The 27,776-nt window shown below is 55.8% G+C and overlaps 6 protein-coding genes across 6 annotated transcripts; 4 read left to right on the forward strand and 2 right to left on the reverse strand.

The window, feature by feature from the left end:
* Positions 1-589: 589 nt before the first annotated feature.
* Positions 590-9,267, forward strand: TRAVEDRAFT_68805 (uncharacterized protein; the record flags this gene model as incomplete). The annotated part of the gene is made up of 36 exons (XM_008035181.1): positions 590-806; positions 856-1,283; positions 1,379-1,695; positions 1,750-1,858; positions 1,913-1,948; positions 2,014-2,026; positions 2,086-2,188; positions 2,241-2,376; positions 2,428-2,444; positions 2,499-2,526; positions 2,577-2,589; positions 2,639-2,681; positions 2,739-2,804; positions 2,857-3,187; positions 3,242-3,470; positions 3,527-3,556; positions 3,610-3,793; positions 3,847-3,909; positions 3,960-4,003; positions 4,056-4,180; positions 4,241-4,488; positions 4,545-4,576; positions 4,630-4,699; positions 4,752-4,788; positions 4,840-4,983; positions 5,038-5,121; positions 5,172-5,728; positions 5,781-6,138; positions 6,188-6,849; positions 6,909-7,304; positions 7,358-7,608; positions 7,662-7,725; positions 7,782-7,801; positions 7,865-7,964; positions 8,025-8,756; positions 8,829-9,267. 36 exons carry the CDS (start codon positions 590-592, stop codon positions 9,142-9,144), a joined length of 6,603 nt encoding a protein of 2,200 aa, XP_008033372.1. The 3' UTR covers positions 9,145-9,267.
* Positions 9,268-9,569: 302 nt separating this feature from the next.
* On the reverse strand, positions 9,570-12,346 carry TRAVEDRAFT_42671 (SPRY-domain-containing protein; the record flags this gene model as incomplete). The annotated part of the gene is made up of 6 exons (XM_008034105.1): positions 9,570-9,706; positions 9,766-10,959; positions 11,016-11,090; positions 11,144-11,274; positions 11,324-11,338; positions 11,394-12,346. 6 exons carry the CDS (start codon positions 12,344-12,346, stop codon positions 9,570-9,572), a joined length of 2,505 nt encoding a protein of 834 aa, XP_008032296.1.
* A 991-nt stretch (positions 12,347-13,337) lies between these two features.
* TRAVEDRAFT_109860 (actin-like protein Arp5p) lies at positions 13,338-16,264 on the forward strand (the record flags this gene model as incomplete). The annotated part of the gene is made up of 14 exons (XM_008035182.1): positions 13,338-13,652; positions 13,712-13,820; positions 13,877-14,078; positions 14,130-14,229; positions 14,280-14,504; positions 14,561-14,641; positions 14,692-14,808; positions 14,869-14,916; positions 14,977-15,156; positions 15,224-15,371; positions 15,427-15,476; positions 15,531-15,711; positions 15,777-15,931; positions 15,995-16,264. The coding sequence occupies 14 exons, from the start codon at positions 13,338-13,340 to the stop codon at positions 16,262-16,264; spliced, it is 2,181 nt and encodes a 726-aa protein (XP_008033373.1).
* Positions 16,265-16,604: 340 nt separating this feature from the next.
* On the reverse strand, positions 16,605-17,584 carry TRAVEDRAFT_33861 (rab-type small GTP-binding protein; the record flags this gene model as incomplete). The annotated part of the gene is made up of 6 exons (XM_008033831.1): positions 16,605-16,728; positions 16,827-17,034; positions 17,096-17,204; positions 17,286-17,416; positions 17,479-17,500; positions 17,552-17,584. The coding sequence occupies 6 exons, from the start codon at positions 17,582-17,584 to the stop codon at positions 16,605-16,607; spliced, it is 627 nt and encodes a 208-aa protein (XP_008032022.1).
* A 505-nt stretch (positions 17,585-18,089) lies between these two features.
* TRAVEDRAFT_140731 (DOT1-domain-containing protein) lies at positions 18,090-20,699 on the forward strand. Its single transcript, XM_008035183.1, has 6 exons — positions 18,090-18,630; positions 18,813-18,915; positions 18,967-19,049; positions 19,104-20,024; positions 20,081-20,229; positions 20,288-20,699. The coding sequence occupies exons 1-6, from the start codon at positions 18,417-18,419 to the stop codon at positions 20,471-20,473; spliced, it is 1,656 nt and encodes a 551-aa protein (XP_008033374.1). The 5' UTR covers positions 18,090-18,416; the 3' UTR covers positions 20,474-20,699.
* A 477-nt stretch (positions 20,700-21,176) lies between these two features.
* On the forward strand, positions 21,177-26,519 carry TRAVEDRAFT_68809 (uncharacterized protein; the record flags this gene model as incomplete). The annotated part of the gene is made up of 16 exons (XM_008035184.1): positions 21,177-21,537; positions 21,589-21,786; positions 21,836-21,950; positions 22,002-22,301; positions 22,358-22,853; positions 22,909-22,935; positions 23,006-23,262; positions 23,316-23,347; positions 23,407-23,717; positions 23,772-23,928; positions 23,983-24,044; positions 24,102-24,310; positions 24,362-24,991; positions 25,057-25,919; positions 25,985-26,083; positions 26,144-26,519. 16 exons carry the CDS (start codon positions 21,177-21,179, stop codon positions 26,497-26,499), a joined length of 4,473 nt encoding a protein of 1,490 aa, XP_008033375.1. The 3' UTR covers positions 26,500-26,519.
* Positions 26,520-27,776: the final 1,257 nt, after the last annotated feature.

Below are 27,776 nucleotides of genomic sequence, written 5' to 3' on the forward strand. Positions count from 1 at the left end.
TCCTCGTACGTCGTTTGGACACCGTATCGCTGCTGATCACGCTTGCGGCATACTTGTACATCGGAGGCCTCCAATCTACGGCTAGGGAGACGTGAAGACTGCAGAGAATTGCATGCAACGACGGACGTGAAGACTGCAGATAATTGCATGCAACGACGGTCTTACGACGTAAAACCTGAACAAAACTGAGATAGAGGAACTGTACTTGAACCAGTACGGAACGCCTCGGCAAAGCCCGGTAAGCGAACGGGCGCTTGCTCCGGTCAGTCCTACATTGGTTTCATTTCGCTCTCGCCCTCATCCCTTAACTACGACGTCCAGCCGTGCAACCTCATCAACTCCAAATTCTTCACTTGCGAATACCGCAAGACATACTGTGACAGCCACGTGACAGCGACACGCTCAAGCGTAGAAGTCCTCGCAGTGTTAACGGCGGTTTGGCAATTGCCCTACCTGCTCGAGGCCTCGTTGCAGCTCGAACCTTCTTCTCCATGCGCATCGCGTGCGTGAACTGTGTTGAAAGGAGCGCCTTTGCGTTCCGTGGCTCGAATTAGCATCGCCTGCGCGGCCTTGGTATCTGTCGTCCATCATGCGCGACGCCCCAACGAAACCCCCTGCGTCGAGAGCTCGTCGCGTCATGGATGCTGTACCAGCACTGCTTGACGCGACGCTGCTGAAGGACGAGTTGGCGATCGAGAACGCTCTTAGCGCTCTTGAAAGCCACCTCGTCGATCCAGCAATCCTGGTGGAGGAGGTTATCGCGGAGCTTTCGTCTGTCGCACATTGCTTGGAATTCGTTTTGTCAGGTGCGCGATCATACCTCTCTTACAATGTCCAGCACCAACAGAATCACAGCCGTGAGCGAGCCTGCTCACGATGTTCTACGTCATGCCATCTTGCAACACTACCCCAACACCCCCAAAGAATTCCTTTCGTCTTCCGCGGCCTTGCTGCTATCCCGTTTCTCTTTGCTCCTCCTATTCTTGCCTTACCCAGATGCTTCCCAAGAGCCGCCAAATCTTAGGAGGCATCGTCAACGAGTCGAATCTGCCGTGCCTGCTCTGCAAGCCCTTTCGAAACTTCGATTCGACGATAGCCCTGCGGTCGAGGAAGCACAAGCCGATGACCTCGACGAATTCGCGGATGCATTCTTCGCCGTGAAAACGAAGGGGAAGCAGAAACGAAAGCAACCTAAGCGTACAAATCGTGCGCCTTCCATCGACACGAAGGTGTTCCTCGCCTACGGCACATGGGTACCTAGGACGAAGGAAGATGCGATCGAGGTAGGCGCCTGCATTCTCCAAGATCAAATGGGTATATTGCAGGCAAGTTTCTCAGGCACTCAACGAGGATGAAACCTTTTTCATGTTTTGAACAGGAGTACCTGGATCTGTTTCGGCTTCCTAGCATAGCTCCCTTGGTCAAAACCATGTATATTCCCAGACATCCGGCAGGCGCAGACCTGGCGGATGCTGCCATACAGCTTGCGGACCTGTCCATCGCCTCTCAGGCAGAAGAGAGCGAGACCCCTGCCGCATACCCGCTTGTGCAACCGATGAAAGCGGCGCTATACTTCGATAGCGCGGATGGCTTTGGCGAGTGGAGGGTTCTGATCTCGACGCGCGGGGATCGTGATCTCCGCCAGGCTCGCAACAAGAGCCCACAGATGTTCAAAATCATCGTCAAGAAGATCAAGTAAGTAAACGTCAAACCACTCACGCGATCGCGTTCGATGACTGTTCACTTCAGGGAGCTCTCCATGGGACAGTTCTCCGATGACAACCAGAAGCGGCTCACGGGGCTCAATGTGGAGATTCCTATATACGAGGCAAAGATGACTGGTGACACGCGACTGGTGGTATGTCCTCTTAATTGGCGATGCACATGAAGTTATTGAAGGATGCGAATTTAGTATCAAGTCGATTGCATTCCGGAGTTTGAGAGCGATGTGCGTAGTCTTGACTTCTACGTTCGGACTGGGCTGGTTGCTTATACCTGTCAACGGCATTCTAGGTCGAACGACAAGGTTTGGAACGCTACAACATTCGTACATTGCATTATCCCAACATCTCTGCGCCTTTTCAGTCCTCAAGATCTTCGGCATATACACGCACGCACAGCTCGATCGTAGATTCTGGGACTGCATGAGTCAACAGCTGGAGCGTAAGGGCGCAGAGTACAAGAAACGGTCAGTATGACCGGCCCTATCTTTAATGCTGGAAAATTAAAGGCAACCGCAGATGCACGTTCCGCAATAAGCCCAAGGCACCGGGAGACTACGTTGTACTCCCAGCATCATGGCCGCCGCCCGCGGAGCCCGTTGCACTAGAGCCTGCCTCTGCCTTTTCCGATCTGAGGAAGGAGGACCTGGAAGAGGTGAGTTCCTAGACTATACGCGAAGCCTTTCTCACGTATATGCACCCGTAGCTTCACTCTCTCCTTGTGTAGGTGTATCTTGTAGTCGCGACTGTTGACGTGTCCTGACCGCTTATTCACAGCTTGGAGAAGTTTGTCACGTTTTCACAGGTATGCTCATATCTTTGTAACGTTCTTGCCATTTGCTGACAGACTTTTAGGCGCTTTTGAATAGTAAGGAGTGCACGCAAAGACTTCCGCAGCACTGCTGATATGGTCTCAGGTATTTTGGCGGACCAGGATGTCGCCCATGTCTTCGATGTTTCGTAAGACGCTCCTTAGCAGCTTACAAACCGGACACACCACTAACTTGGCCTGCATAGCCCCCATGAGAAGAAGATCATCGAGCACCCGTCCTCGTGCTACGTTTTGGGACGGAGTGGCACGGGGTACGCACTCAGCGACACACCTCCTGCAGCGTGTTGACGTGTATGACTACAGGAAAACGACTACGATGCTATTCAAGATGCTCGGCATCGAGCGTTCGTGGGAGAGCTACCGCGAGACGATGCCGAAGCCTCGCCAGCTCTTCGTCACGCAATCGCGCGTCCTCGCCGAGAAGGTGGAGGAGTACTTCACGAAGCTTCTCGAGTCGCTGGCAACCGCAAACCAGTCGCCGAAGGAGCTTGCGAGTCTCGCGACGCGGAAGAAGGACCAACAGCAGCAGGGCCTCGTCGATCGCGACGAGGAGATCTACTGGCGTGGAGATTTGCCGAAACGTTATGGCGCGCTCAAGGAGGAGCATTTCCCTATGTTCCTGACGTATGACCATGTTAGTAAGCTCCCCTATCATTGTTATGCATGCACTGACCGCGTCGGGGAGCAGATTTGCCGTCTGCTCGAGGCTGAGTTTCACTATTCCGACTTCGAGAAGCGCAAGGCCGCGGCTGTCTCGAAAGCAATGGAAGACGTCCTAGAGCTGCGAGATCCCGAAGCGCCTGATGGTACCCTGTCCAATGACTACATGCAGCAACGCCGTGCCTCGTTTGTATCCTTTGGGACGTTCCAGGAAGAGTACTGGTCCCATTTTCCGCAGACACTGACGAAGGGCCTGGGTCAGTATCATCGCCACCTTTGAAAATGTCGCCGCTGATAAAAAGTCATGTCATAGATCCCACTCTAGTATTCGGCGAATTCATGGGTATGTTTTTCCCGAACATCTATCCCCATTCGTGGTCCTCATACAGAAGACAGGTGTGATCAAGGGCTCGGAGCAAGCGTTGAGCCACTCAGAGGGCTATCTGGACAAGATCGCTTACTGCAAGCTGAGCCATCGCACGCAGGCGACGTTTGCTAACCAGCGCGAGAACATCTACAAGCTCTTCCAGGCGTATCTGAAGAGGAAGAAAGAGCGTGGTGATTACGATGCGGCGGATCGGTATGTCTCATTGCGTCCCATCGATCTGGCCAACTTGTTCAGGCTGTATGCAGAACGCACGCGCTCATCAATTGCCTGAAGGCTATGGGTGTACCTGGCGAGGAAGTAGACTTCATGTAAGCTAGCAGCATGTCAGGCTTCCCCAGATGCTCACCGTTATACATAGGTACGTTGATGAAGCGCAAGACAACCTCCTGATCGACGCCGTTGGTGAGTCTATCACGGCATGTGATGCGAATTGCGGCTTATCCGTCGCGTGCAGTGCTACGAACACTGTGCCGTAATCCTCATGGTATGTTCTGGGCCGGAGACACGGCACAGACCATCTCGGTCGGCAGTGCCTTCAGATTCAACGACCTCAAGGCTTTCTTGTACCGGTACGAGGAGGCCAGTATCTCGCATCGCTATCTTCCCAGGCGAGCATGATTCTTACCCGGTACATGATAGGCAACCGCGGGTGGCGACGCCCACAAACGTACCCAACCCGAGTCTTTCCACCTCGCAGTCAACTACCGATCCCATGCAGGCATCGTCGACTGCGCGTACTCCGTCATCGAGCTCATCACAGAGTTCTGGCCCCATGCAATCGATGCCCTTGGACGAGAGACGGGCATGATCGGAGGGCTGAAGCCCGTCTTCTTCAGCGGATGGGACCAGAACACCGTTCGATACGAGCAATTCTTGTTTGGAGAGTCGTGAGTGAACTATTTCGACATTCTGTTTTCGATGCTCATCAGCATCATTTGTACAGTGGAAGTCACATCGAATTCGGGGCACAGCAATGTGAATTCGAACTCCCAATGTAACGCGTAGGCAGGTCTAACCTGTGATTACAGGTATTCTCGTTCGCGACGAGGCTGCTCGTGAGAGGCTACGAGCGCAAGTAGGAGATATCGGCTTGATCCTGTATGTATTATCGCCTACGCTCCGAGATGTCTCTGATTGAAACCTGACCCAGGACGCTCTACGAGAGCAAAGGTCTCGAGTTCAATGATGTAAGCGGATGCAAAGACCACAAGATGACACCGCTGATTCGCGTCCACTAGGTCCTCTTGTTCAACTTCTTCGAAGACTCCACGGTCGATCTTTCGCAGTGGCGAGTCGTGCTCAATGCATTGGACCCGAATCAACGAGCGAATCATCCTGCGCCGCGTTTCGACGACGCGCGCCACAGCGGAGTATGTCGCGAGGTACGCTCAAGTAGTCCCCAACTGTTACCGCACAGTTATCGACCGTTACTATAGCTCAAATTCCTGTATGTGGCGATCACGAGGGCTCGCAAGAACCTATGGATCGCAGACTGCTCGGAGAAGTGTGAGCCCATGCGGGTAAGCAGACATCACTTCATCGCCTGATGTACGTTGCTCACTATTTCCAGGTCTTATGGACGCACAAGGACCTGATCGAGAACTGCGATCCGGGTACCGACGTTCCTCGACTTGCTATGTCGTCGACCGAGGAGGACTGGGCGAAGATGGCGCTCGAGCTCTTCAACAACCGCCGTTACATGCAGGCCATGCATTGCTACGAACGCGCCGGCCGTGCACGGGAGAAGGCGGTGGCGAACGCGTACTACTTGCGAGAGGTCGCGAGGTCTACTTCCGTCAGCAAGGGCGACGCAGCAGCTCGGACGGCCGCTTACGTCGCCGCGGCGGTGGCGTTTTCTGCATCCGCGCAAGAGGCCGTCACCGAGAAGCGAGCGTACTACCGTATTGCCGCCGAGTCCTACATCCAAATCGGCGACGACCACAAGGGCGCTCAGGCTTACGTTAGTGCTGGGGAGTACAAGCTCGCCGCTCAGCATTTCAGGAAAGCAGGCAAGTTCGACGAAGCGGTCGAGATCGTCAAAGTACACTGGGACGAGGTGCCGGAGGGCGTGGTGGAGAGCATCTTGGAAGTCTCTCGCTTATATTATCTGAGAGAGAACAGCATCAAGTACGTTATTCTGTATTTCGGCTCTCCCTATACTAATCTTTGAACTCTATAGGAAAGCGAGAGACCTCTTCGATACGGATGAAGAACTTCTGGAGTACATGGATGACTATGGTCTTGATGTAGTGCGCGCATCGTTCCTGGAACAGCTGGAGAGATACGGCGACGCTGCCGACGTCCACCTCGCGGAAGGAAACACGTTGGAGGCTATACGGCTGCTAACGCTGGATCGACACAACATGCAATCGATCAAGAAGGCGACCCACTGTCTACTTGACGGTCTATGGAGCCGTCTTCCCTGCGGCACAACTGTCAGCGACGAGCTGCTTCAGAGCGACGAGATCTTAGCAAGACTACTTCGCCTTTCCAACAGTCTCAGCGATCTCAATGCGGATGGAGACTTGCATGACGAGGTACCGTGGTGCAATTCACTCTGTTACATGTTCTGATCGTCTCTGGTAGGTATCCATGTTCCGTGCGATCGCGAAACGCGACTTTGTAGGACTGGAAGCCCTGGGGAAAGCGTTCGCGTCGCGAGGAAACCAAGCCGCTGCCTTTCTCTCTTTCGACCATCTCTTCTCCGTCCCCTTGAAGCTTCAAACTTCTCCACTGTCAGAAGTCACCAACAAACTGCACACGTTCTTCGAGTATGCGCGTTTTCTCCAAAAGTTCGGTATGGACGCACACGTTTGCGACAACGAGACCGTCCGTAAGGTCTTCGCGATTCGTGCATCTGGCGAAGAACTATTCGTCCTGCCAAAGGACTCGTTCTTGGGATCCCAAGCCAGTATCCGAATCACACCCAGCGCACAGATCACCGACTTGGGGCTCTCTATTCCTCGCGGAGAGCTAGAACGACTTCTCAAGCACGTCCTCAACAACTTACTCCTCCGTCGCGTCAACCAAGAAAATAGCACACTCCGCGTACTCCGTCGCCTCCAACCATGTTTGACCTACGCAGTCCTTCAACAGTGCAACCGTATCGAATGTCCTCGCCATCATGATGACTTCGAGCATTATGGAGCAGCAGTCTACAACAACCGCATCAGGGTCATCATGCAGCAAATGCTGATCTATCAAGTACTTCGCGTGGTGGAAAACTCTCGCGACCAAGCTGAACAGAGGTACTGAACACCCGCGTTTGTTTAACCTAGCCACATCGCTTACAAGATTGATACTGCAGGCGCCACTGGCTCGAGCAACTGTACGACGCACTCTTTCCGGCATACTACAAGCTGGGATCTTTCCACGTTCTCGATCCGAGCATGATTCCGGAGCTGGGCTCAGCATTGCAAGTTGCGCAGGTGTGGGTCCGTGACATGATCTACAGCATCAACCCTCCCGGCCGTGCGAGGGGCGCCATGGTCTTCCTAACGGTCGTGATGAGGGCAATCCGACTCTCCCTAGCCTGCGACACGCAGGCCGCTGGTGATTACCTACCACGTGTTCCATGCGTAGCGCTGCATAGGCTGGAGCAGCTCCTTAGGCGACCGGAACAGGCATACATCGTGCAAGACTTTTTGGGGCTCATGCAGAATAGAGAAGCAAACGCGCTGAACAGAGGGATTTTGTTTCTGAAGTACGTACATGTTCGCTCTCCGTTGCCATCATCACCTAACACGCACGACTCAGTCACGTCTTGGATAACAAGGTTCCCGTTGACGTTGCTGCACTGTGTGACTTCATGGAGCATCTCTGCGGCTCCTTCCTTGTCGCATCGCGGCTGCAGAAGCTAGGAACGCTACACGATCTAACCTTACCCAAAAGTTGGATGATGCATCTCATTCCGGCTATGGAGTCCCTGCGATCTCGGGATATAGAACTGTCTTGGTTGTTCCACAAGCATATGGGCAGCCTTCTGGAGCAGATATACTCCGGTGCTTGTAAGTATAAACGGCCGCCTGCTAAGCAGCGATGAACTGATCATGTAACACAGCGTGGCTCCTCTTCGATGGCCGCGAACTTGGATATCTGATCAGGAATATCTTCTTTGCTAGAGTGTGAGTCATTCCTTCTAGCCTTGTGAAGTAAAGACGTCTTATTCAGGCTTATACAGGTGCTCAATATTTTGCCTTTGTAAGTTCATGATGTTCGCTCATGCCGTAGGTCAGACCGGGTTCTGATAATACTCTTTATCAGGGGGTTACAACCTCCGTTCTTGGCAGCTGCGTAACGATATCCACCGAGCGATTTCCTTATTGCGAAGGTCCGATAGGAAGCCTCATCCCCTTGTCGAAAGGTAGGCCCTGATTGAACTCATTAATGCACTGCATTTACTGAAATACATACATGCATGAAGGTATATCAACGCTCGCAGCTGGGAACCCCTTACACGCGTGGTTCGCAGTTCTGCCACTGGAACCACGCTAGATGAGATGATCCAGATCCACCATGGGTCCCGCCCAGTTCCAAAGTCATCAGTGCCGAACGTACGACGCGTGGTTTATAACCGATTGGAGGACATTCCATGGCTTCTGAAGACCGGCGGCTCCAGCGTACCCGTCGCCAGCTTACGAGCGGAGGCCGCACCCTTCATACCAACACGCGCCAGCGCAGACGCAGTGCAAGAAACAGGAGATGATGCGGACGACGCAGCTGAAGATGGCGCGCTCGAAGACATGGCTGAGGACGATGTCCAGCAGGTGGTCGACATGGACAACATCGCACAGGCCATCGACGCCGAACAAGCGAACTCTGCTCCAATCGCGCCAAGCGCCGAGGAGATCGCTGCGGCACAGGCGATTTCAGAGGCGTACCGGCAGCATATGGCGCGGGCCCTTTTGCGCAAGACAACGGCGAAGGAAGAGAAGCGACGGCGGGTGTTCGCTGCGTTCGCCGATGCGGCGCAGAGCATGGACTGGCCACACGCGTATTACCGTCTCCTTTTCCTCGGCCCCATCCCTCACCTCTTCATCGTAACGGAGGTACTCAAGGGTCATCTCTACGAGGCAAAGAACAACGCAAAGAAGCGGCTAAACTTCGTCATGCACCTGGAACTAGAGAACATGCAATCGACGCTGACCCAGACGATGTACGTGCATTACCGTTCTTTCATATCTTTTCATTTCTGTCAGCTTCACTGACATCTATGGCAACGTCTTAGCCGGCTCATCAAGGAAGTCGAGAAGTTGTACAAGGTCCTCGGTCCCGGTGCGGACGTGCACAAGGCGCGCGACTTGAAGACACTTGAGGAGTACACGCTGCAAGTCGAGGCACTCCTTCGTAGCCTTCCGAGCTCCGTCTGGGACAAGTGCGGGGAGGACATGAAGATCGCGCTGACGGGGATCGTCGAGAAGAAGAAGCCACCGAAACGCGAACCCAAGCCGGAGCTGAATATGGAAGACGATATCGATTACGACTCAGTCGCGATGGACGTGGACATCTTCTCGGACGAAGCGATGGATGTGGACTCGACTTGATCATGGTGTTTCGGTTTGTGTGTTAGGAGAAGAGCGTCCCGGAATGAATGAAGAGCATGTTAGCGTACCGTGTACAGTATCATCATCAAAGATCTAGCTAAAGTACTTCACGCTTGTGAATCCACCCGTTTTTCCAGACTGGTATGGGCCTGTTAGAACGGTATCAGTACCTAAACGCTTGTTGGACGCCTATGAGTAGGCATGTCCAGTGGATACCTGACATTAGCGAATTGGCAGCGAAGCACAATAATCAGAGCAGTGAGTTGGGAGGAAGTACATTCAGTCCATCACAGATTACAAAAGCGCTGTAGTCGTACACGTATCGGACATCGCGAGTAAATGGTACATATCGCGCCGCAAAGCCCCAAGAGATTCCGAACCGCACAAGCCAATACTATACAAACGTACAACTTCCGGTCCGCCTATCACCCCTCGAGGAACTCCTTGCGCACGTCCGCGAACGCCGCCGCACCTGCGCCCAGCTGGCCTAGACGCGTCACGCACGCACTCGCCTGGCGGTACAGCGTCTCCAGTGCGGGATGCGCTGGTCGGCCTTGGGATTCTACGAATTACAGGATACGATTAGGAAGAATGTCAGTCACTAGAGTAAAAGACACATACCAAGTATAGCTTGGTTGACTTCAGCAGCGAGCGCGTCGCGCGCAGCCTGCCCCGCCATCTCCGCCACCTCACCTCCCGCAGCGATCGGGTCGTCGTACGCGACAACGCCAAATGTGCGGCGCAGGTGCGCGCGCACGCCCGGCCGCAGATCGCTCTTGTAGTCCGCCTCCAGCGTCTGTCCGTAGCTCAGCGCAGTGTGCAGCGCATTCTTCGCAGTTGCCGCCAGCGCCGCGTGCGCAGTTTGTACGGGGGTCGAGGCGATCGGGGATGCGAGAGGCACGGAGACAACCGAAGCCGACGTGGAGACCGTGGGCGTAGACGAGGACGGGGTGTTATGGGCCTCGGGCGATGGGTCGTCCACATCCATCGCGCCCATTCCATCCATCTCTCCCACGGCTCCATCTCCCGCGCCGTCGAGGATTGAATTGTCAGCGAGCGCAGGATCCTTGGCGCGCGCGAGGGCCGCTTCGCGTTCTGCCTCCTTGACCTTGCGGAGCGCCTCGCCAGCATCCAGAACGAGTTCGACGAACTTGCGACAACGCAAGCGGAAGAGGACAAGTCCCTGTTCGCGCTCGAGCACGGTAGAGTGGTCGACGCGAATCAAAGTCAGCGCGGTGTCAATGTCGCCGCGGATGATCGCGTTCGTAATGGACAATCGTGTGTTGAGGTCGTAATCGAGGCCGAATTCGGAGTCGCGCTTGACGCTCGTCTTGGGGCGCGCTGAACTGCCTGCCGCAGGAGTCTCGTCAGTCTCCATCATGGCTGCGTCCTCATCCTCTGGTTCAGTCTTTGTCTGTACTTGCTCTGTTGCAGAAGCCGCCTGCGACCGCTCCGTACATTGCTTCTGGAACGCACGTGCGGTCCGTGCGTACCCGTGGTGGGCCAGATACGCCAACACGAGCTTCCGAAGGGGTGCCTTGCTCTCTTCATCTTCGACCGTAGCCGTGGCCGCGACCTTGGTGTCCTCCATCTTACGTTCCTCCGCCTTGCGCGACCCAAGCCCCAACAAGCTCCAGTCGACAGGGCTGGTCATAATGTCATCCCACACATGGTCGCGCTGCGCGCGGACGTGCTCCTCGATGGCGAATCGGAACTGCGTGTTGCCAAAATTGGCGCGTATAGACTCGTTGGTCTGCCTCATGCCGATGCACGGGTATATGTCGGTCGTCTTCCCAACGTTCTCGAAGACCATACCTACATCAGCGTCAATAATGAAGGCGTCACAGAAAGGCTATTTCCAGGAACCGCACCGAGGAAGCTGCCGTTCTTCGTGTAGAACACGCGGTTTTGACTGAAGTCGACCCCGCAGCCAATCACATCGCCGGCTGTGGGGCAGTATGAGGATCGTCGCACACGTAAGAGGAATCTGTATGCGCACTGTCAAAAGTCGGGCCGTATGGGCTTCCATCTTTGTGTCCGGGGAAGGCCCAGCCATCGTCAGCGTGGTATCCCCAGCTGTTCCTCTCCCATCCGGGTAGACGTGATAGTCGTACGTCGGGGGCGGAGAACCTAGCAGGCATAAGTGTGACTTCAGGCAATGCACTTCCACTGAACGCACCCGATGCTAATGGGCCTGTGACGTAGAAGCGTAAGCGACACGGACATTTTACGGAGGGAAGCAGACCCACCCCTTCGGACACTTGTGCACAATCTCGACCTCGTAGTAGTAGATCCCACATGCCGGAGGAATCGGGTGGTTGGCCCGAGCAGCACTGGACTCTCGATCGCCCATGCACGATGGTCCGGTAAAGGTCAGCTCGCGCCCATCTAGCGAAACGCTAAGGGAAGGCGTACGATCCTGTTCACTCCAGCGTGTAGGGAGCATCAGGACAGTGTTTGTGCTGAGTACAGTCACCGCGCCAAGAGTAGCAGGTTGCGGTGGGGGTGGCGTAGCAAGACTCTCGTCATCACTGTCTCCAACCGGGGAGAGTTCGCGGCGGATGTAGGGGTACGGTATAGCTGGAGGCGCAGGGCTCGCACTTGACCGCGCATCGCTTGAGGCTACTGAATATGCTGCCGATCGTGCGACCGGTACCAGCGGAGATGGCGCGGGCTCTGTATGAAGCATCTCACGCAGAGACGAGTAGTCCAGATATTCCGGCCGTGGGAAGCCTTGGGATGTGGGGGCACCCCCATGAGTAGCAATGGGGATTGAACGCTGAGACAGAGAACTAGAGCTGACAGCGCTTTGGGAGCGTATTCCAGCACTGAGCCGTCTAGGGCGTACAGGAGACGTCGACGGAGAATAAGGCGCGTTGCATGACGGGTCACGGGATGGTGTGGGTGAGGTTGTCGCACGGATGATCCGGGGCTCGAAGACAGGGAGAGCGGATTGTGCGGGGCCAGTCGGCCGACCTCGGGGGACCATGTTGAGGGCAGAAGAGTAAGTGGCAGAGACAGACCGTGACATCGGCGGAGCAACGCGCCCAGGGCTGAAGCTTGTAGCGGTGGTAGCTGAGCTCAGACGGGGTCGAGGAGCAGGTGTCGGGCTGAACGACAATGGTATAACATTCTCGAGACTGCGTGCCGTAGAGCTAGCAGGGATGGGTATGCTGGCGGAGCGGGACTGCCGGGTTGACATGTTGGACGACGGAGTGGTGGTTGTCTAGAGCACAGTTCAAGTGATTACGGACCTTGTTGGCACAGTCCTGAACCTCTCTAAGCAACAGGAGAACGTACAGTGGCCTATGTCCGCGCAGACGCTTGCTGCGGACGGAGAGCTCCGGAGTATTCGGATAATCGGAGGCAGAGTTGATCGAGTGCCCTATGACGGCGAGAGGGTGCTCTCAGAAAGCTCCTAGTGTAAATAGCGGCTGAGGGGAGAGGGAGGAAGAGGGAGTGGGGGAGATGATGGTGGTATGGAAGGAAGCCACCGAGTGGGGGGAGACTTCGAGTCTCGGCCGCTCAAGTGACTCTGTCTCCTGACCACCATCTTCTCTACTCTTCGCTGCGCATACATCCTATTCTATGACATCGCAACAACCTCAACGACCTTGTTGTCTACGAGCAAATGGCTCGGCCTGCACTGTATCTATATAGGTGCCTCGGGTTACTTGGGACGGCTCAGCGCTTCAGCGGCTGAAAGGCTAAACTGCGCCGTGCGGCATGCTTGCGTGCTCATTTCTCATGCAGACTTCTTACTTTCTCATGGAAGGTGTACCTAACATTTGCTCACGTTCACCGCGACGTTGCGAAGGACGTTTACGATGAATGGCCGAGGACCGTGCCCTCATGCCTAAGAGCTAAGGGGCTGAGCATGAGCAGCCATTTTCCATACGTCATTGCAGATAATTTAATAGTGCATCAGTGGTGCGCCGTGCTTTAAAATCTATTCCCTCAATTTCTGCTCTGCGTTCTGCCTTGCACAAATGTATATTTGTACGCAGCGCTCTTGGTATGAGATCGGGACTAGACCATCATCCTGGAAGATGCTACTTCCTTAAAAGGAAGGCCAATTGTGAGCGTTGTGGCGCGAGCGCGCAAGGAGGACGAGTTCGTGAGATGCATGATGCTCATGTTGGACACCTTGCCTCTGTTCGTTCTGCGCTCTGCTCGCGCCCCCTCCCTCAAACATGGATGTGGATGAACCCGAGGTCACCTACCTGCCCCAGCAGCCCCTGCCGAGGGTACAGGTTCCTGCATTCTACGACGCGCACCGCGAGAAGCACACCCCGCTATGCATCGACAACGGCTCGACGCACCTTCGGTTCGGGTTCTGCACATCCGAGAGTCCACGCATGGGCGTGAACATGATCGCGAAGTACAAGGAGCGCAAGACAAATAAGCCTCTACTGCTATTCGGTGACGGCATTGATATCGAGGGCGGAGCCCGCTCGCAGGCGCGAACACCATGGGAGGGAGACGTGTTGCTCAACTTCGACGCGCTGGTACGTGCAATGTGTATGCTACTATACAATTGAGCAGAAATGAACGGCAAACTATGCAGGAGAACGCGTTGGACTACGCGTTCATTCAGCTTGGAATTGACACCCCAACTGTAGACCATCCTGTCCTCATGACGGAGCGGCTGGCTTCCCCGCTACACTCAAGAGCATGTGAGCATACGTACCGCGAAAAATCATCACGGAGAATTACTGATAGGCCCGTGCAGTGACCTCTGAACTCATGTTCGAGCAATACTCCGTCCCCTCCCTCGCGTTCTGCGTCGACTCGGTCATGTCGTTCTACCATAACAAGCTCCCGTCTCCACCCGTCCCCTTCCATTCCGACGGACTCGTAGTCTCTTTCAACACCGCGTCCACGTCCGTCATACCCGTATTAGATGGCAAGGGCCTCATGAACCATGCAAAACGGTAAGCAACGCTACTGCAGTGGCTGGGAATGAAGGCCGACTGGTACCGTAGAATACCCTGGGGCGCATCGCAAGCGACAGACTACCTTCAAAAGCTGATCCAACTCAAGTACCCCACCTTCCCGAACAGGGTTACCCCCATCCAGACCAACGTACATCGTCTATTTCGAGACTCTACCACTTGTCGCTGACATGCCTTCAGTGGATGCTGCACAACTTCTGCGAGTTCGCAACCGACTACACCGCGCTTCTGCGGCAGCTCAAAGACCCGTTGGAGATGCGCGGTGCGGACCGCATCATCCAGTTCCCGTACACTCTTCCCGTCGTCGAGGAGAAGACGGAGGAGGAGCTCGCACGAATCGCGGAACGCAAGAAGGAACAGGGCCGCAAGTTACAGGAGCTCGCTGCCAAGTCTCGCATGGAGAAGGTACTCTACTCTCGTCGATGCCTGACTGAATAATTGTTGACATTGTTTATATATAGCTTTTGCAGAAGGAGAACGACCTTGTGCGCCTGCAAAGCGTTCGGGAGCGGCGAGAAGAGGAGAGCAAGCGCGAATGGGCAGTAAGTGCGGGAAAACGTACTGAGGAGCTGCCGTTGATGGCTCTGATTAGGACACTCTAAAAGAAGAGGGCTTCCCGAACGACGCTGCATTAGAGGCCACGATCAAGAAGCTGGAGGCAGACCTCAAGAAGGCGCGCAAAAAGGAGGCAGACGGGGAGAACGAAGAGGTACGTAGCGCAAGAGCATACCCACAACACCATTTTAATCATGAAGCGGTTTCCTGTTAGCCCGATTTACCCCCTTCCTTCCCTCTCGTGGATGTCCCAGATGAAGATGTGAGTGGCGGATAAGTGGATACGCCAATCGCAATGCTAACAAGGGTGCAGCTCGACGAGGACGGCCTGAAAGAGAAGAAGAAGCAGAAACTCCTGAAGGCGGGGCACGACGCGCGCGAACGAGCAAAGCGCGAGAAGGAGCGCGAGCGCGAAGAGCGCGAGGCAGAGGAGAAGCGCGAAGTCGAGGAGCGCGACCGCGACCTTTCCGGGTGGGCGTCCCGGATGCGCAAGGAGCAGGAGGTGCGTTGTTGCGCCTGCGATGCTAGACTTGGGGGTGGGCAGGGCTGAACGCAGTGGGTCGCGGTAGACGATCATGACGCGCATCAAGGAGCGTAACAGGCGCAAGGCGGCGTTGAACGACAGGAAGAGCGCAGCGTCGCAGGCGCGGATGAAGAGCATCGCGAACCTGGCGGCGGACGACCGGGTCCCGAAGAAACGGCGCAAGGCGGGCGGAGGTACGCCTGCACAATAATTCGCATACCTGTGGTGGTTTGATGATGCACGCACCAGAGGACATGTTTGGTGCGGATGATGCTGACTGGGCCATTTACCGAAAGATCGTATGTATCGCAACGTGTCACATGCATTTCTACGCTGACAGAACCACACGATAGAACAATGCTGCCGCATCGTCCGATGAGGAGGAAGACTTCGCGACCCTTCAGTCGCTCGAGCAGAAACTGCTAGCCTACGACCCGACGTTCACCGAGGAGCACACGCACGCGTCGCTAACCTCACAGCGGTCCGCGCTCATGTCCGCCTTCCGCCCACAGTACGAGGAAGGCGACGTCAAGGGTCAGTATTGGTCCCCACCGTCCTAGACTCCGTCCACCACGCTGATAGCACCATGGCGACGGCAGGCAAGACACGCATCCACGTTAACGTCGAGCGTTGGCGCGTGTGCGAGGCGTGGTTCTCGCCGAGCATGGCAGGCATCGACTCTGCAGGGCTCGGCGAGGTCCTGCAGAACGTCCTCGCGCGCTTCTCCGACCAGGAGAAGGGCCGGCTCGTCCAGGTGCGTCTCCCCTCTCATCCACCTGCCTGCCACCTCACTCATTGACCCTTTCATGACCCGCAGAACGTGTTCCTCACTGGCGGCCCCTCGCAGCTCCCGAACCTCATCCCGCGACTGCACGCGACGCTGCGCCCGATCCTGCCGCCAGAGATGCCGCTGGACATCGTACGCGCGGCAGACCCGACGAGCGACGCGTGGCGCGGGATGGCGGACTTTGCGAAGACGGACGAGTTCGCGCGCGTCGGCGTCACGAAGGCCGAATACGAGGAGTGGGGCGGGGAGCGCATCAAGCGGTGGTGGGGCGGGAACTGGAACGCGTCCGTGCCCCTGTAGCGGATCCCGGGCCTGCAGCCCGAACCCAAGCTCAAAACTTGGCGCGTTGGTGACTGCGTGGGGGAATCTGTTGTGAACATTTCTTGTCTTGCACACATGCACAGATCCGTGTTGTACGTATATCATCACATCCTGTCCTGTATAAATATGTAGATTGCTGGAGAGAGACGCCTCCCGCGCCCGCCGGGCGCGCGGGGGCCAGCCGGAGCAACCGGGAATGAGACACTTCTGACAGCGGGGACATGTGTACACTAATACAGATGCATGTGTTCGGAGGCAGCGTGCGAGAAGGGCTGGGGCGGGCGGCGGGGTGGAGCGGAGCGGGGTGGTCTATCGCTGTCTAACAGCACCCGCCCGCGGCCTGGGAGGCGGGCTGGTTCACCTTGACAGAGTCTGCGCCGGGTTGGCCAGGGGCTGCACCAGCATTGTCTGCTTGCGAGTCGATGAGGCGGGTCTTGATGTCTCTGCGGAGCAGGCGCGCGACACCGGGTCAGCGGGGAAACATCGAGGCAATGACGGAGGGCCGGGACGGGGGAATGGAGCAATAGGCAACAACACTAACCTTGCGAGAGTGAAGAATGCCTCCTCAACACCCTCGTTGATCTTCGCGGACGTCTCCATGAACTTGATGCCGAGCTCATTGGCGAGCTCGCGGCCCTGCTCCTCCGTAACGGCACGCTTCTCGGACCAGTCGGACTTGTTGCCGATGAGGATCTTGTTTACACCCTCAGACGCATGCTGCTCGATGTTCGCGTGCCATGTACGGATGTCTTGGGGGTGAGATAGTCATTTAGTGAGCGGTAGCGGGGTGGATATAGCAGAGAGACGCACTGTTGAATGACCGCTCGTCCGTGACGTCGTACACGAGGAGGATACCCATAGCGCCGCGATAGTAGGCCGTGGTGATGGTGCGGAAACGTTCCTGGCCAGCAGTATCCCACTATCGGCGTAAAGGGGTCCCACATACACGGTGAGTACGACGTGCATGTGCATACGAGCGGTGTACGGGGCGGATACGCACAATTTGGAGCTTGATGCGCTTCCCGTCGAGCTCAATTGTCCGAATCTTGAAGTCGATGCCAATGGTGGTGATGAAGGAGGGCGTCCATGCATCGTCGCAGAACCGCAGAAGCAGACAAGACTTGCCGACACCTGTGTTTAGGATGCGTGTTGAGCACCGTGCACCTTGCTGATTGCTAGAGGCGACAATGTACCTGAGTCGCCAATGAGGAGGAGCTGGAGTGATGCTATTAGCACCCGCGCGGCCGATGTCTCTCAGTGACGCACCTTGATCAAGAAGTCATAATGAGGAGGCGGCATGATCTACAAGTTTGAGGGGTGAAAACAAGGTCGTCGACGCGGACACGGCTGCTGCGGAAGGAACGTACGATGGAGGGAAGAGGAGGGGGGGGCGAGGTGGCGGGAGGAGGAGCTGCGCCAGTAACGGCAACCATCTCATACAGCCCGCCACGTGGGCATCCCAGTGTGGAAGCTGTCCAGGAACAACTGGGCGAATCGCTAAGTCTTGCTCGCGTATCCCACATCTTCCTCTCCTAAATTCTCCAATTCTGAGGGCTCGACGACGAGGCCATATTTGCCAAGGCCAATGGTCGAGGAAATTCCGGACGCTGCGAACAGTTCCAAGTCCATCGAATTTGCGGGGATAACCCACGGATCGGATAATTTAGAGTTTCCTGTATTGGTAAGCGCCGCCGGAGGGACCGGGGCATTGACGCAAACTTGTAGCAGCTCACCGCCACCGACCTCGTTCTGGCCACCGACCACGACCTCCTCAGCGATGAGCTCGTCCTCGACGCCCTTCGCGTCCTCCTCGGATCGATCCTTCTTCTCAAAGTCCAAATACCCCACCACCGGCTCGTCCACTGTCGTCACCACGCGCGTGGTAGCCGTCCCGCGTTCTTCAGACCCCCGTGCAGGTGCTCCGGCAATCAAGGTCACCACTGCTCGCCCTACCCCTTCATCCTCCACAAAGCCCTTGCAAGATGGTGATGTCCTCAAGAGAAAGAATGAAGAAACCCTCTTGCATACGGTACACAAGAAACGACGCGTGACACCCGAGTCCTCACGCGGGGAGAGCCCGAGGGAATCCCAGCCCCGGGCGCGTGCATCCAGTGCTGCATCTTCATCCAGAATGTCTTCCTCGAGTCGACAAACCTCCGCTGCGCCTTCGCCACTCGCGAACGAGATGCTGTCTACCCCAAGTACGCGGGCCACGTCCGTGGCCAGTCCAGCTCCACCCCCTAACGCCGCACGCGACTGCTGGATTGACGGGGATGGGAAACCAGGCCCGGGGTTCTTGAGTTCGGAGTCTGTAGTGCAGAGTCTCATGAAGGGCTACAAGGCTTGTGAGTCCTCATAATTTTACCTGAATGTTCTATGGAGGGTCCATGTTCGCATCGGTGAACTCCTTGTGGCGTGCACTTTGTGGGTGTATGCACGCGACTGTGGGCTCCAGACCCCTAAAATGGGGCATACAACTCGAACTCTTCTGGACCCCTAAAAATGTGAGGTGCTTATATGCGCATAGATTTCTCAAATCCTCTCAACCCGGATGACCTGTCGTTCGACCCTCATCCTACTTTATACCCCTACGCCACACTGGAATATCCGAATACCGGCGCTAGCGAGAGGTACGCCCATGTGCCACATCGAATGACCATGTCGATCTCACTACCAGTCAGATTTATTCTGCTTGCTCCGAAGGACAAGGATCACTACAACCCCATCATGTGTTTAGAGAGTAGCTTGCATGTAATCATAGAATGTAAGTAATCTGACATTTGTGCCTGTAACTCCGCCACTCACATCTCTTCTGCAGATTATCTGACCCCTGCACAGCGTACACTCTTCGGCACACTCCCTACAAAGGACCTTTCCGATGAAGACCTGTACGAATCCGAATTCCCGCCCCCCGCCTCTCATGCGCCGTCTCCTCCAACATCTATACCCTCTCCCTCATCGGATTCATCTGCAACTACCTCCTCTTCTCAATCATCGCAGTGCTCGTTCAGCTCGTTCTCGTCAGACTCTTCGGCCTCATCTCTGTCGTCGCTATCTTGCATCTCTGCTCTCTCCTCATACGCTACACGGCGCACACCATCCAGCTCCCCAAGTGTGGACTACCTTCGCCTCTTGCAGCGCGCAATACACAAACACGATGGACCCTTGTTCCTCAAAGTCATGGACGCAATTAACGCGCTACTGGCCCTTTTCAAGTACCCGCCACTCCCCGACGATCCGTGGGAGCCCGCGCCCCCAAACCAGCTTCGCAGTGCGGTCATCTCGTGGACGGAGATGCCACAAGACGTCGTGCAACGCGTAATCGACGAGACGTACCAGCGCGCGGTCGGACCGCACGTACACAAACTCACCCGCTACGAGGCGTTCTCGTCCGAGGTGTACGGCGAACTAATGCCAACGTTCGTGTCTGACATCGTGCACGCGACGGGTCTCCGCGAGGGCATGCTCTTCCTCGACCTCGGCGCGGGCGTCGGGAATGTCGTGCTCCAGGCGGCGCTTGAGACGGGGTGCAGAGCGTACGGCGTCGAGATCATGCCGGAGCCCGCGAAGATCGCGCGCAGCCAGGTCGAGCAGTCCAAGATGCGCTGCAACATGTGGGGCGTGCGCATGGGCGAGGTCGAGTTGGAGGAAGGGGACATGCTCAAGAGCGAGAAGGTGGACCGGCTCGTAAAGGAGGCGGATGTCGTTCTTGTGAACAACAAGGTCTTCCTCGAACCCCGTAAGTTGTCCGACAGATTACTGCCGGCGCATATATGCTGATCTGTTGCTTGCTAGTCAACGAGGCTCTCAAGCAGAAGTTCCTCGATCTGAAGGAGGGCGCAATCGTCGTGTCCCTCAAGTGCCTGATGGGCTCTGGGCGGACCACTGCGCGCAACGGTATCACCCGCGAACGCAGCGCGTCTCCCGCCTTGAAGGAGCGCAACGTAAGTCCACATTCCACCCTCCTTCGCCACGCATACAAGACTAAGGACGCCACCATAGCTTAACGACATCAGCGAACTCTTCACGGTCACGTCGCGGCCCTACTACCCTGGGAGCGTGTCCTGGGGCGGCGGCGCCGGGGAGTATTTCCTGCAGCGCATGAACCGCAAGGACTACGCACGCCGCTATGCGCAGGTCGCAAAGGCGCGAGAGGGAGTCGGGCGGAGCACCCGCTCACGCAGATAGTGCCCCAGTCTGAAGCCCGGGCTCGCCACGATGCGGTGCCCGGTAACATCTTGGCCGCGCAAACACTGGATGATCATACTGGACCTCAATACCCGGAATGCTTTGGACCTGGAAGAGAGACGCTTCCACCACAGCTACGTCGGATGGTGCGCTGGTGACGGTACGGACCGTGGTCGAACTCGCTTTATATACTCACTCGCCGTCGTGCTCTCAAACTCAAGTCTCCCTCACCTCTTTTTACCACACATGTTGTCGAGATATCCGCAGTGCTGTCATAGCTAACACGTATTTTACTGTATATCTTAAGTTCCATAGTGCTCGGTCTGGCTGTTTTGTATCTGTACATCTTAGTCGTAGCTTACTGTTCCGTTCGGCGTACTTATAATGTGGATACACCCTTCGGGAACCTTTCCGAAGGTGGGTATCTTTCATTGCGGCTTCTTGTGAACTCGTTAATTATCTCATTCGCTACATGCAGAAAGCGCATCCTCAGGACCGCCTGCCCTAACAACTGGCATTATTGGCATAACTGCGCCAGCGATCACCGTGGTGCTCACTTCAAGATCGGCAGTTGGAGGCAGCACCGCCACAATCATTTATTATGCGCCTCATGCCTGGACCCGTTGATGCGCACCCTCTACATATATGATCTACTCGGGACTTTTTGCCATGACGGATCCTCTCCCGCCCTCGACTCCGCGCGATGTCGTTCTCCAACCTTGCGAGACACTTCCGACGGTCTCGCTCGAAGGGCAGCAGCGGGTCTTCCGGAACCCCCAGGGGAGACGATTCTCCGCATTCCAGCCGCAGCGGGTCTGTGCCTCTGGGAACGACTGCTGAAGCTGAAGACGGGCCCGTGGGGCAGACGCGTGTGGAGATGCCGACACCTATGCCCTCTCCTTGGGTCGCGTCACCGCTGTTGACGATGCCTGCACCATCGATGCCAGCGTCGGCCGCGCCCACTGGTCCTATGAATGGAGCGCTAGCTGACCTGACACCCTTGTATGGACACCTGGATGCTGGTCCGTCTGTTCCGCGAGAGCAGAAGGCTATGGACACGCTGGGTATGTATCTCACAGGGCTTAGGGAACATACGCTGACAGATGTTTCCATAGGCGACAAACTCGGCGGTCTGACCAAGAAAGCCAATGAGACTATGACCGTAATCAACAGTCTCTCCGCGACAGCGGCCGCTATAGAGAAGACCGACTTCGTTCAGAATATCGAGCGCGGGATACAGCACTTTACGGATGATATCCCGTGGCTCATGAAAGGCTTGGACGAACTGGCCAGGATACACCCCGCGGTGACGGGTTGGTAGCGCACTCGGTTGTCTGTGTATCACGCTCACGTTTGTCATAGTGGTGGTTCTGGCCTTCAAGGCAGTTTATGCGCTCGAAACAACTCGGCAAGAGAACGATCGACGTGTCATGACCCTCTATGTCGAGATGAAAGACATGATGATGGTCATGGTCCAGTACGTCCTCAGTTTCCGTTGCAACACCACCACTACTGACGTTGTCTGAAGACTCAAGGGCGTTGAAAACCGCAAACACGTTGGGCTTGACGGCCTCGTACTCAAAGATCGCCTGGAGGAGCTCGCGGAGAAAACGGCGCAGAATATCAAGGACTGCGCGAACTTCTGCGATACGTTTCTCAAGAAGCGCCTCATCGTCAAAGTCTTAAAGGGTCCTGCTTGGGCTGAGAAGCTTTCGGGATTCGTGAAGACGTTCACCGAACGCAAGTCCGATTTCCAGTTCGCCCTCGCGATGCACACGGCAAACTCAATTACAGACGTTAAGAAGCAAACAATCGAGATCGACGCTAAGTGAGAATATGCCACTAGTCTCCGGAATAATGATGTCGCTCATATGTGCGATGTAGGCTCGATGTTGTCATCGCACTCTTCGACCGTTTCCTGACAGCAGAAGAGCGCAAGCTAGCCGCCGAGGTCGAGCGTGAGGGTGGTGCGACGAAAGTGCGACAGAGCGACAAGTCGCTCAAAGCCCTTCTTGAACTGGACATCTCTATACGAAGTGCTCCGACGGAGAAGGATACACGCGAAAAGACTGCCATCAAACAACGCGAGGGTCCGCCAGGTGTTCGTGAAGGCCGCTCAGTAGCCAAGGACGGTACGTCCCGCGGCAAGGACGGCGTCAAACAAGCGGCGATGCCGCTGGACGACCTGAAGTGGGAGCTGCGTGAGGATATCGACGATGCTCTCGACCGGAACTTCGGGACCTTCATAAGCAAGTTCGAGCTCCAAGTCAGCTTGCTGCAAGTTGCGCTGGAAAGGTATATCCGCACCGAGAACGATCGTGTCATTGGAGCGGTGAAGGATGCGGTCACTCAAGGCCCCCATATGAAGATCAAACACCCCGTAAGTTTTTCATATCAGTCGCTGTAGACGTCGAACTGACGCGAAGGCATGATAGGAGCTGCGCAAAATATGGCAAGACATGGTGAGCGTCACGGGTCATTAAGGCTTGACTCAAAGAGGGCTTCATCTAAAGGAAACGCTGTCTCCTACAGAACTGGCGCGGCAATGTCAAGGCTCGTCTATTCGTCATGACCCTGCGGGACCACTATCGGGACGTCATCGAGGACGCTCAACACGCCTCTAGTAGTAAAGGAGACATCATCGTCAACGACGATTGGACTCTTGAGTACTTCGGGCCTTCGTGGCTTCAGCCGATGATGGACGCCTTCGACGATGACGTCTCGGGTTATGTCACTATATCGGAAGTCAACAAGGTCATGGATCTGCAACCTCCCTCTCTAGGTTGGAGGTACGCGCTCGTATGGTCTCATATCCGAGGACATGACTTACAAGTTTGATCAGTGTGCCTCGTTGGCTCGCGTACTGGGCTGTGGGTAAGCCGTGGCTGTTTCGAGCTGATCATTTCATCGCTATTCTAACACCAATCTGTCAGGTTGGGGGCTGGCTGCGACAAAATATGCGACGGCGATCGATGATACGCTGTGTCATATGCGCGACGCGCTGCCGCGTATCCTGGGCATGAACCGCCTCGCAGTCGACAGCTATCTTACAGAGACATGGGGACCTTCTCTCACCCTCACCGGTGGCGTCGAGTGGCACGGCGACCCGCAGTTACTCGCGCGCTTTCAGGTTTACTTGGACCACGAAGAGGAGCGTCTCCGTTCCAACTTGGAACACGTCAAGTATCACATAGATGCTTCCGATACTCTGTCCCTTGTGCTCGGGCCGCGCAAACTGGAGAAGGTAACGTGTGAGGTATTTTATGTCGTCTCTCATACTTACACTGTCACCACACAGTGCATTCTTCCTTTGCTGTACTTGCTCACGCAGAATCACTATCGGATGTTCAAGGCCGCCCAAGTAGAAGTTCTAGCTGAGCATGAGCTCGAAAACGCACGCAGGACTATGGAAACACTCTTCATCGCCGTTCGTGACAGATACTCTGAGCTGCAAGGTTAGCGCGTCAGATGATTTTTGCGTGGACTGAAATTGAGCCCCGCCTTTTCAGATCTCTTCACGGAACAGAAACTCGACCCCGAGGCACACTTCAAGAAATACGCTCGCGGCCTGGTGGGTCTACCTCGTCTCATTGAACGACTCCCTGTCGCTGATCAGTTCCAACTATAGTTTATCAATCACAGTCCCTTCGTAGATTTCTGGAGCGTAGACAACATGTTCCTCTTCCAACTGAAATCGGCGACCGAAGAAGACATGGATGTTACGGACTTGTCCGGTATCGAGCTGGACCTCGAAGGAGTAGTCGATACTAGCCAGTATGATGCGGTCGACGATGAGACCGAAGACGATCTTCTGGCACCAATGCCCGTCAACGCTGTGTAAGGCTCATGTTCATGCGTCTCACTGTCTATGCTCACGAGGACTCTTAGGCTCGGTCTCTGGAATGGCTTTCCGTTCGAGGAATCCGAGTATCCAGCAAGAGGAATGCTGTCCCTGCGCTTCCACTACTCGGATAAAGAAGGCGAGAACTTCATGGGCTCTGGTGTCGAGTTCGATGGCGACCGGTACACCATCTCTGGAACTTGCGAAGTTGACGAGGCCGGCCAGGTCTCCATGTCGTTCAGCATGACGTACGGCGACCTGGTCATCTACTACTCCGCCCGGCTCCTCGACGAATTCACGCTCGAAGGCTGGCGAGGGTACGAGCCTGATCAGTTGGACGACTGGCAATTCGTCCTCAAGAAGGTGCCCGCGGAGCAGATGTTCTTTCGGCCGAGCCCCAAGGTGCTGCGATCGAGCGACAGACCGCGCAAGCTCTGGCAATATGCGATCTCCACCATCGTGCACGACATCCGGCGAAAGAACTGGTCATGGTCGTATTTCGCTCTCCGGCGCGACGCACGCAAGCGCTATGTCAGACTCTTCGCTGTGTCATATGGACGCTTGATGCCCTACGAGGCAGAGGAGTGGATCCTGGCTAGATTACTCTGCACGGCGAAGGACGCTCGCTTCTATCACAGCCTCACCGAACGCTTCAACAGAATTTTCCCCCTGCATCAGTACGTGTTCGCGTCTTCAATGAATATCTCCGAGATCCGAGAGCTGATGCCAAAACTGTGTTCAGACCTCGGTGGTGTGACAACTGCTTCAGTGTCATCGGGGGTGCCCGTTTGGTGTGTCTTGACTGTGTGGTACAGAAGGCCAACTACCATGACCGTATCAACTTCTGCGACGACCCTGTCTGCTACGAATCCATGAGCGAAAGCGTCGACAGCTTTGGACAGGACCACCACCCTGGCCATGACTTTATGAAGGTCCGAACTATTGTAAACGCTGTAGAGATGGCCGAGCTCCTTTTCAAGGCCCAGTGCGCCTTGGACGACTACCGTGGGCTCTCTGGGTACGGCAGTCACCCATGTCCTCCGGACGCTCCGGGCGATTCGGTGGTGGAGAACCAGGCGGAACAGGACGTCAACCAAGATGAGACGTCGTCACCTACGAACGACGGAGAGCCGGGCTCACAAAATGCTCAAACGGAGCATCCGGGTGCCGTGTCAGGCGAATGCGAGTCCGTCCTTGAGCCTGCCCCCAAGCGAAACGACGAAGCACACTCGGCTTGTCCTCCGCCGCCAGAAGAACCGCCACAGCCCGCTGTCGGCATGGTGGAGCCCAGTGTCGCTATAGGGCGGACCTCTGAAGGAGCGGTACTTCCAGACGCAGTGACGCTCTCGGACCCTACCTCAAGCTCAACCGAAGCATTCCATGACAAGAACCTGTCCAACTATGACTCTCCGGAACTGAACACCGCGATTCCCGACTCGCCACGTTCGGCCTCCGAGTCCCTCGAACATCCTGATGCGGAACCATCAGGCCCAGATGCTGCAGACGACGACGCATACGAGGAACCACCACCACAGGAGTGCAAATGCAGGGTATGCCAAAATCCTGTTCACATCGGCAAGTGCTGGTTCTGTCTCGTATGCCAAGGTACGTGGATGCTGGATAATGGACCTGATCTATCGTATAGACGCTGACCTTCTGTGCACATGCAGACTTCGTCTGTAACGATTGCGACGCGCACCTGTACATCCACTGTCACGAGTGCAGCAAGCCGTTTCCACAACCCGAATGGTACAGCGGGATGCGAGCTAGTACGTTTTCTCTTGCTGCCTATAAGATACAATGGCACGCTGATGCATTTATCATCCAAGGTGACTTCATATGCCCGATGTGCTCCGCGAAGGGGGTCAAAGAGCGACCAGACATTTTCGACAATGGCGACAGGTCGCATGTTGGCATGCATCCCCTCGTCCAGTGCAAGCATAAGGTGCCAGACCCGCCCAAAGAGACGTCGGAGGTTGCGGAGGTGTCCAGCGAGCAGCGTCTCGCCAGTCTGGAGGAAAGGATGGCTGCTATGGACTCCAAGCTCGAGCACTTGCAGGAACATCTGGTGCGGCTGGAGAAGACGCAGACGGACATGCAGGATGTAATTCTATCCAGGTTGGACGAGGCGCTCTTGAGGGTAGTTGAGAGGGTATTAAACGGACAGGTGCGGCCAGATAGCTAGTTACTTCATCCAAAACTGCGCCCCCTTCATTACAATTGCGAAAAATATGTATCGCTTCGCGCATCACGAAGAGAACGTGTTGATGTGTGTCATTGCGAGGAAGCCCTCACTTCACCACTGTTTTGCTGCACTGTCGTTCTAGTTCGTGACTCTGCGCTTCGCCGTGGATCATGAAGGAGAACGATGGCGCTGTTGTAAGGACCCTGTTGCGATATAAACAACAGAGCCTGCAGGGACAGCCTCATAGCGTTCAAGAGATACATCCTCCTGTACATGGTGCACTGACAGTGCATCATGAGCTGTTCGAACGTACGTCTGCCATTCCAGGCAGCCTGTGGCGGAGATGTAGTCTCGTGACCAGACGTTCGGAGCGCGAATCGGAAGTGAAAACTCGGGGGTTGCCGCGCTCCTGAACGTCTGGTGGCTTTCCCCCCGTGACTCCTGGATCGGTGACTTTGCGTGACCTCACGCTGCCTCACGCTCATCTTCATGCGCTCTCCGACATCCCCGGAGGTCGTCATCTACACGCCTTTGTTTTGTGTCCAAGGTTCCGTTCCTCAGCTGGCCTTCTGAAATCAACTTATCACTGAGGTCCACCGTTCTAGGCGGCTCTGCCCGTCGCGCGAGGAAGAACGCACCCGGTCCTACCCAGTCCTACAAGCCGCGCGCGCGAAGGGCGCAGCTGCCTCGCGAGGCGACGCGAGCCTTCTGTGCTCCGGAAGGATGGACATAGTGTACGCGAGATTGGTTTGCACTTGGCACTCTGTATTACTGCTCTAAGATCTGTGGTAACCCTTTGCTAACCATCAACCCCGCCCATTCATAGCGCACTTTGGCGTTCGAAATGCGACCGGAGAAGTGATCGCTGTTGAATCCTGTTGAGAGTGGGTTGTAGTCGAAGTCGCCGCCGCCGTCCTCATCGACATTCGCAAAGACGGACCCCTAGCTGGTATGCAGCAAGGACCGCGCGCAGCAATTTGTGCGGGCCCTCGCGCGTTGCGCATCAAGTGGCGCATCCCTAGTAGCGCGCGCCGCGAGGACGCGACCACATTCTATATCCCGCGCGGACGTCGCGCGCACCGCACAGACACCGCGCTTAGTTCGCGACATAGACAGAGACAGTTTGAACGTCTTTTTATTGTTTGTGGCACATGTTGTGTTGGTATGTACAGTACTTATACCTCCTCGCGAACACACAACGAAGTCCGCATTAGCGCGTGCGTGAAGTACCTCAGCGATGTCGGAGAGTGCTGAAGATGAGCGTGAGGCAGCGTGAG

The sequence above is a fragment of the Trametes versicolor genome (assembly GCF_000271585.1).
Source record: "Trametes versicolor FP-101664 SS1 unplaced genomic scaffold TRAVEscaffold_1, whole genome shotgun sequence".
Lineage (NCBI taxonomy): Eukaryota > Fungi > Basidiomycota > Agaricomycetes > Polyporales > Polyporaceae > Trametes > Trametes versicolor.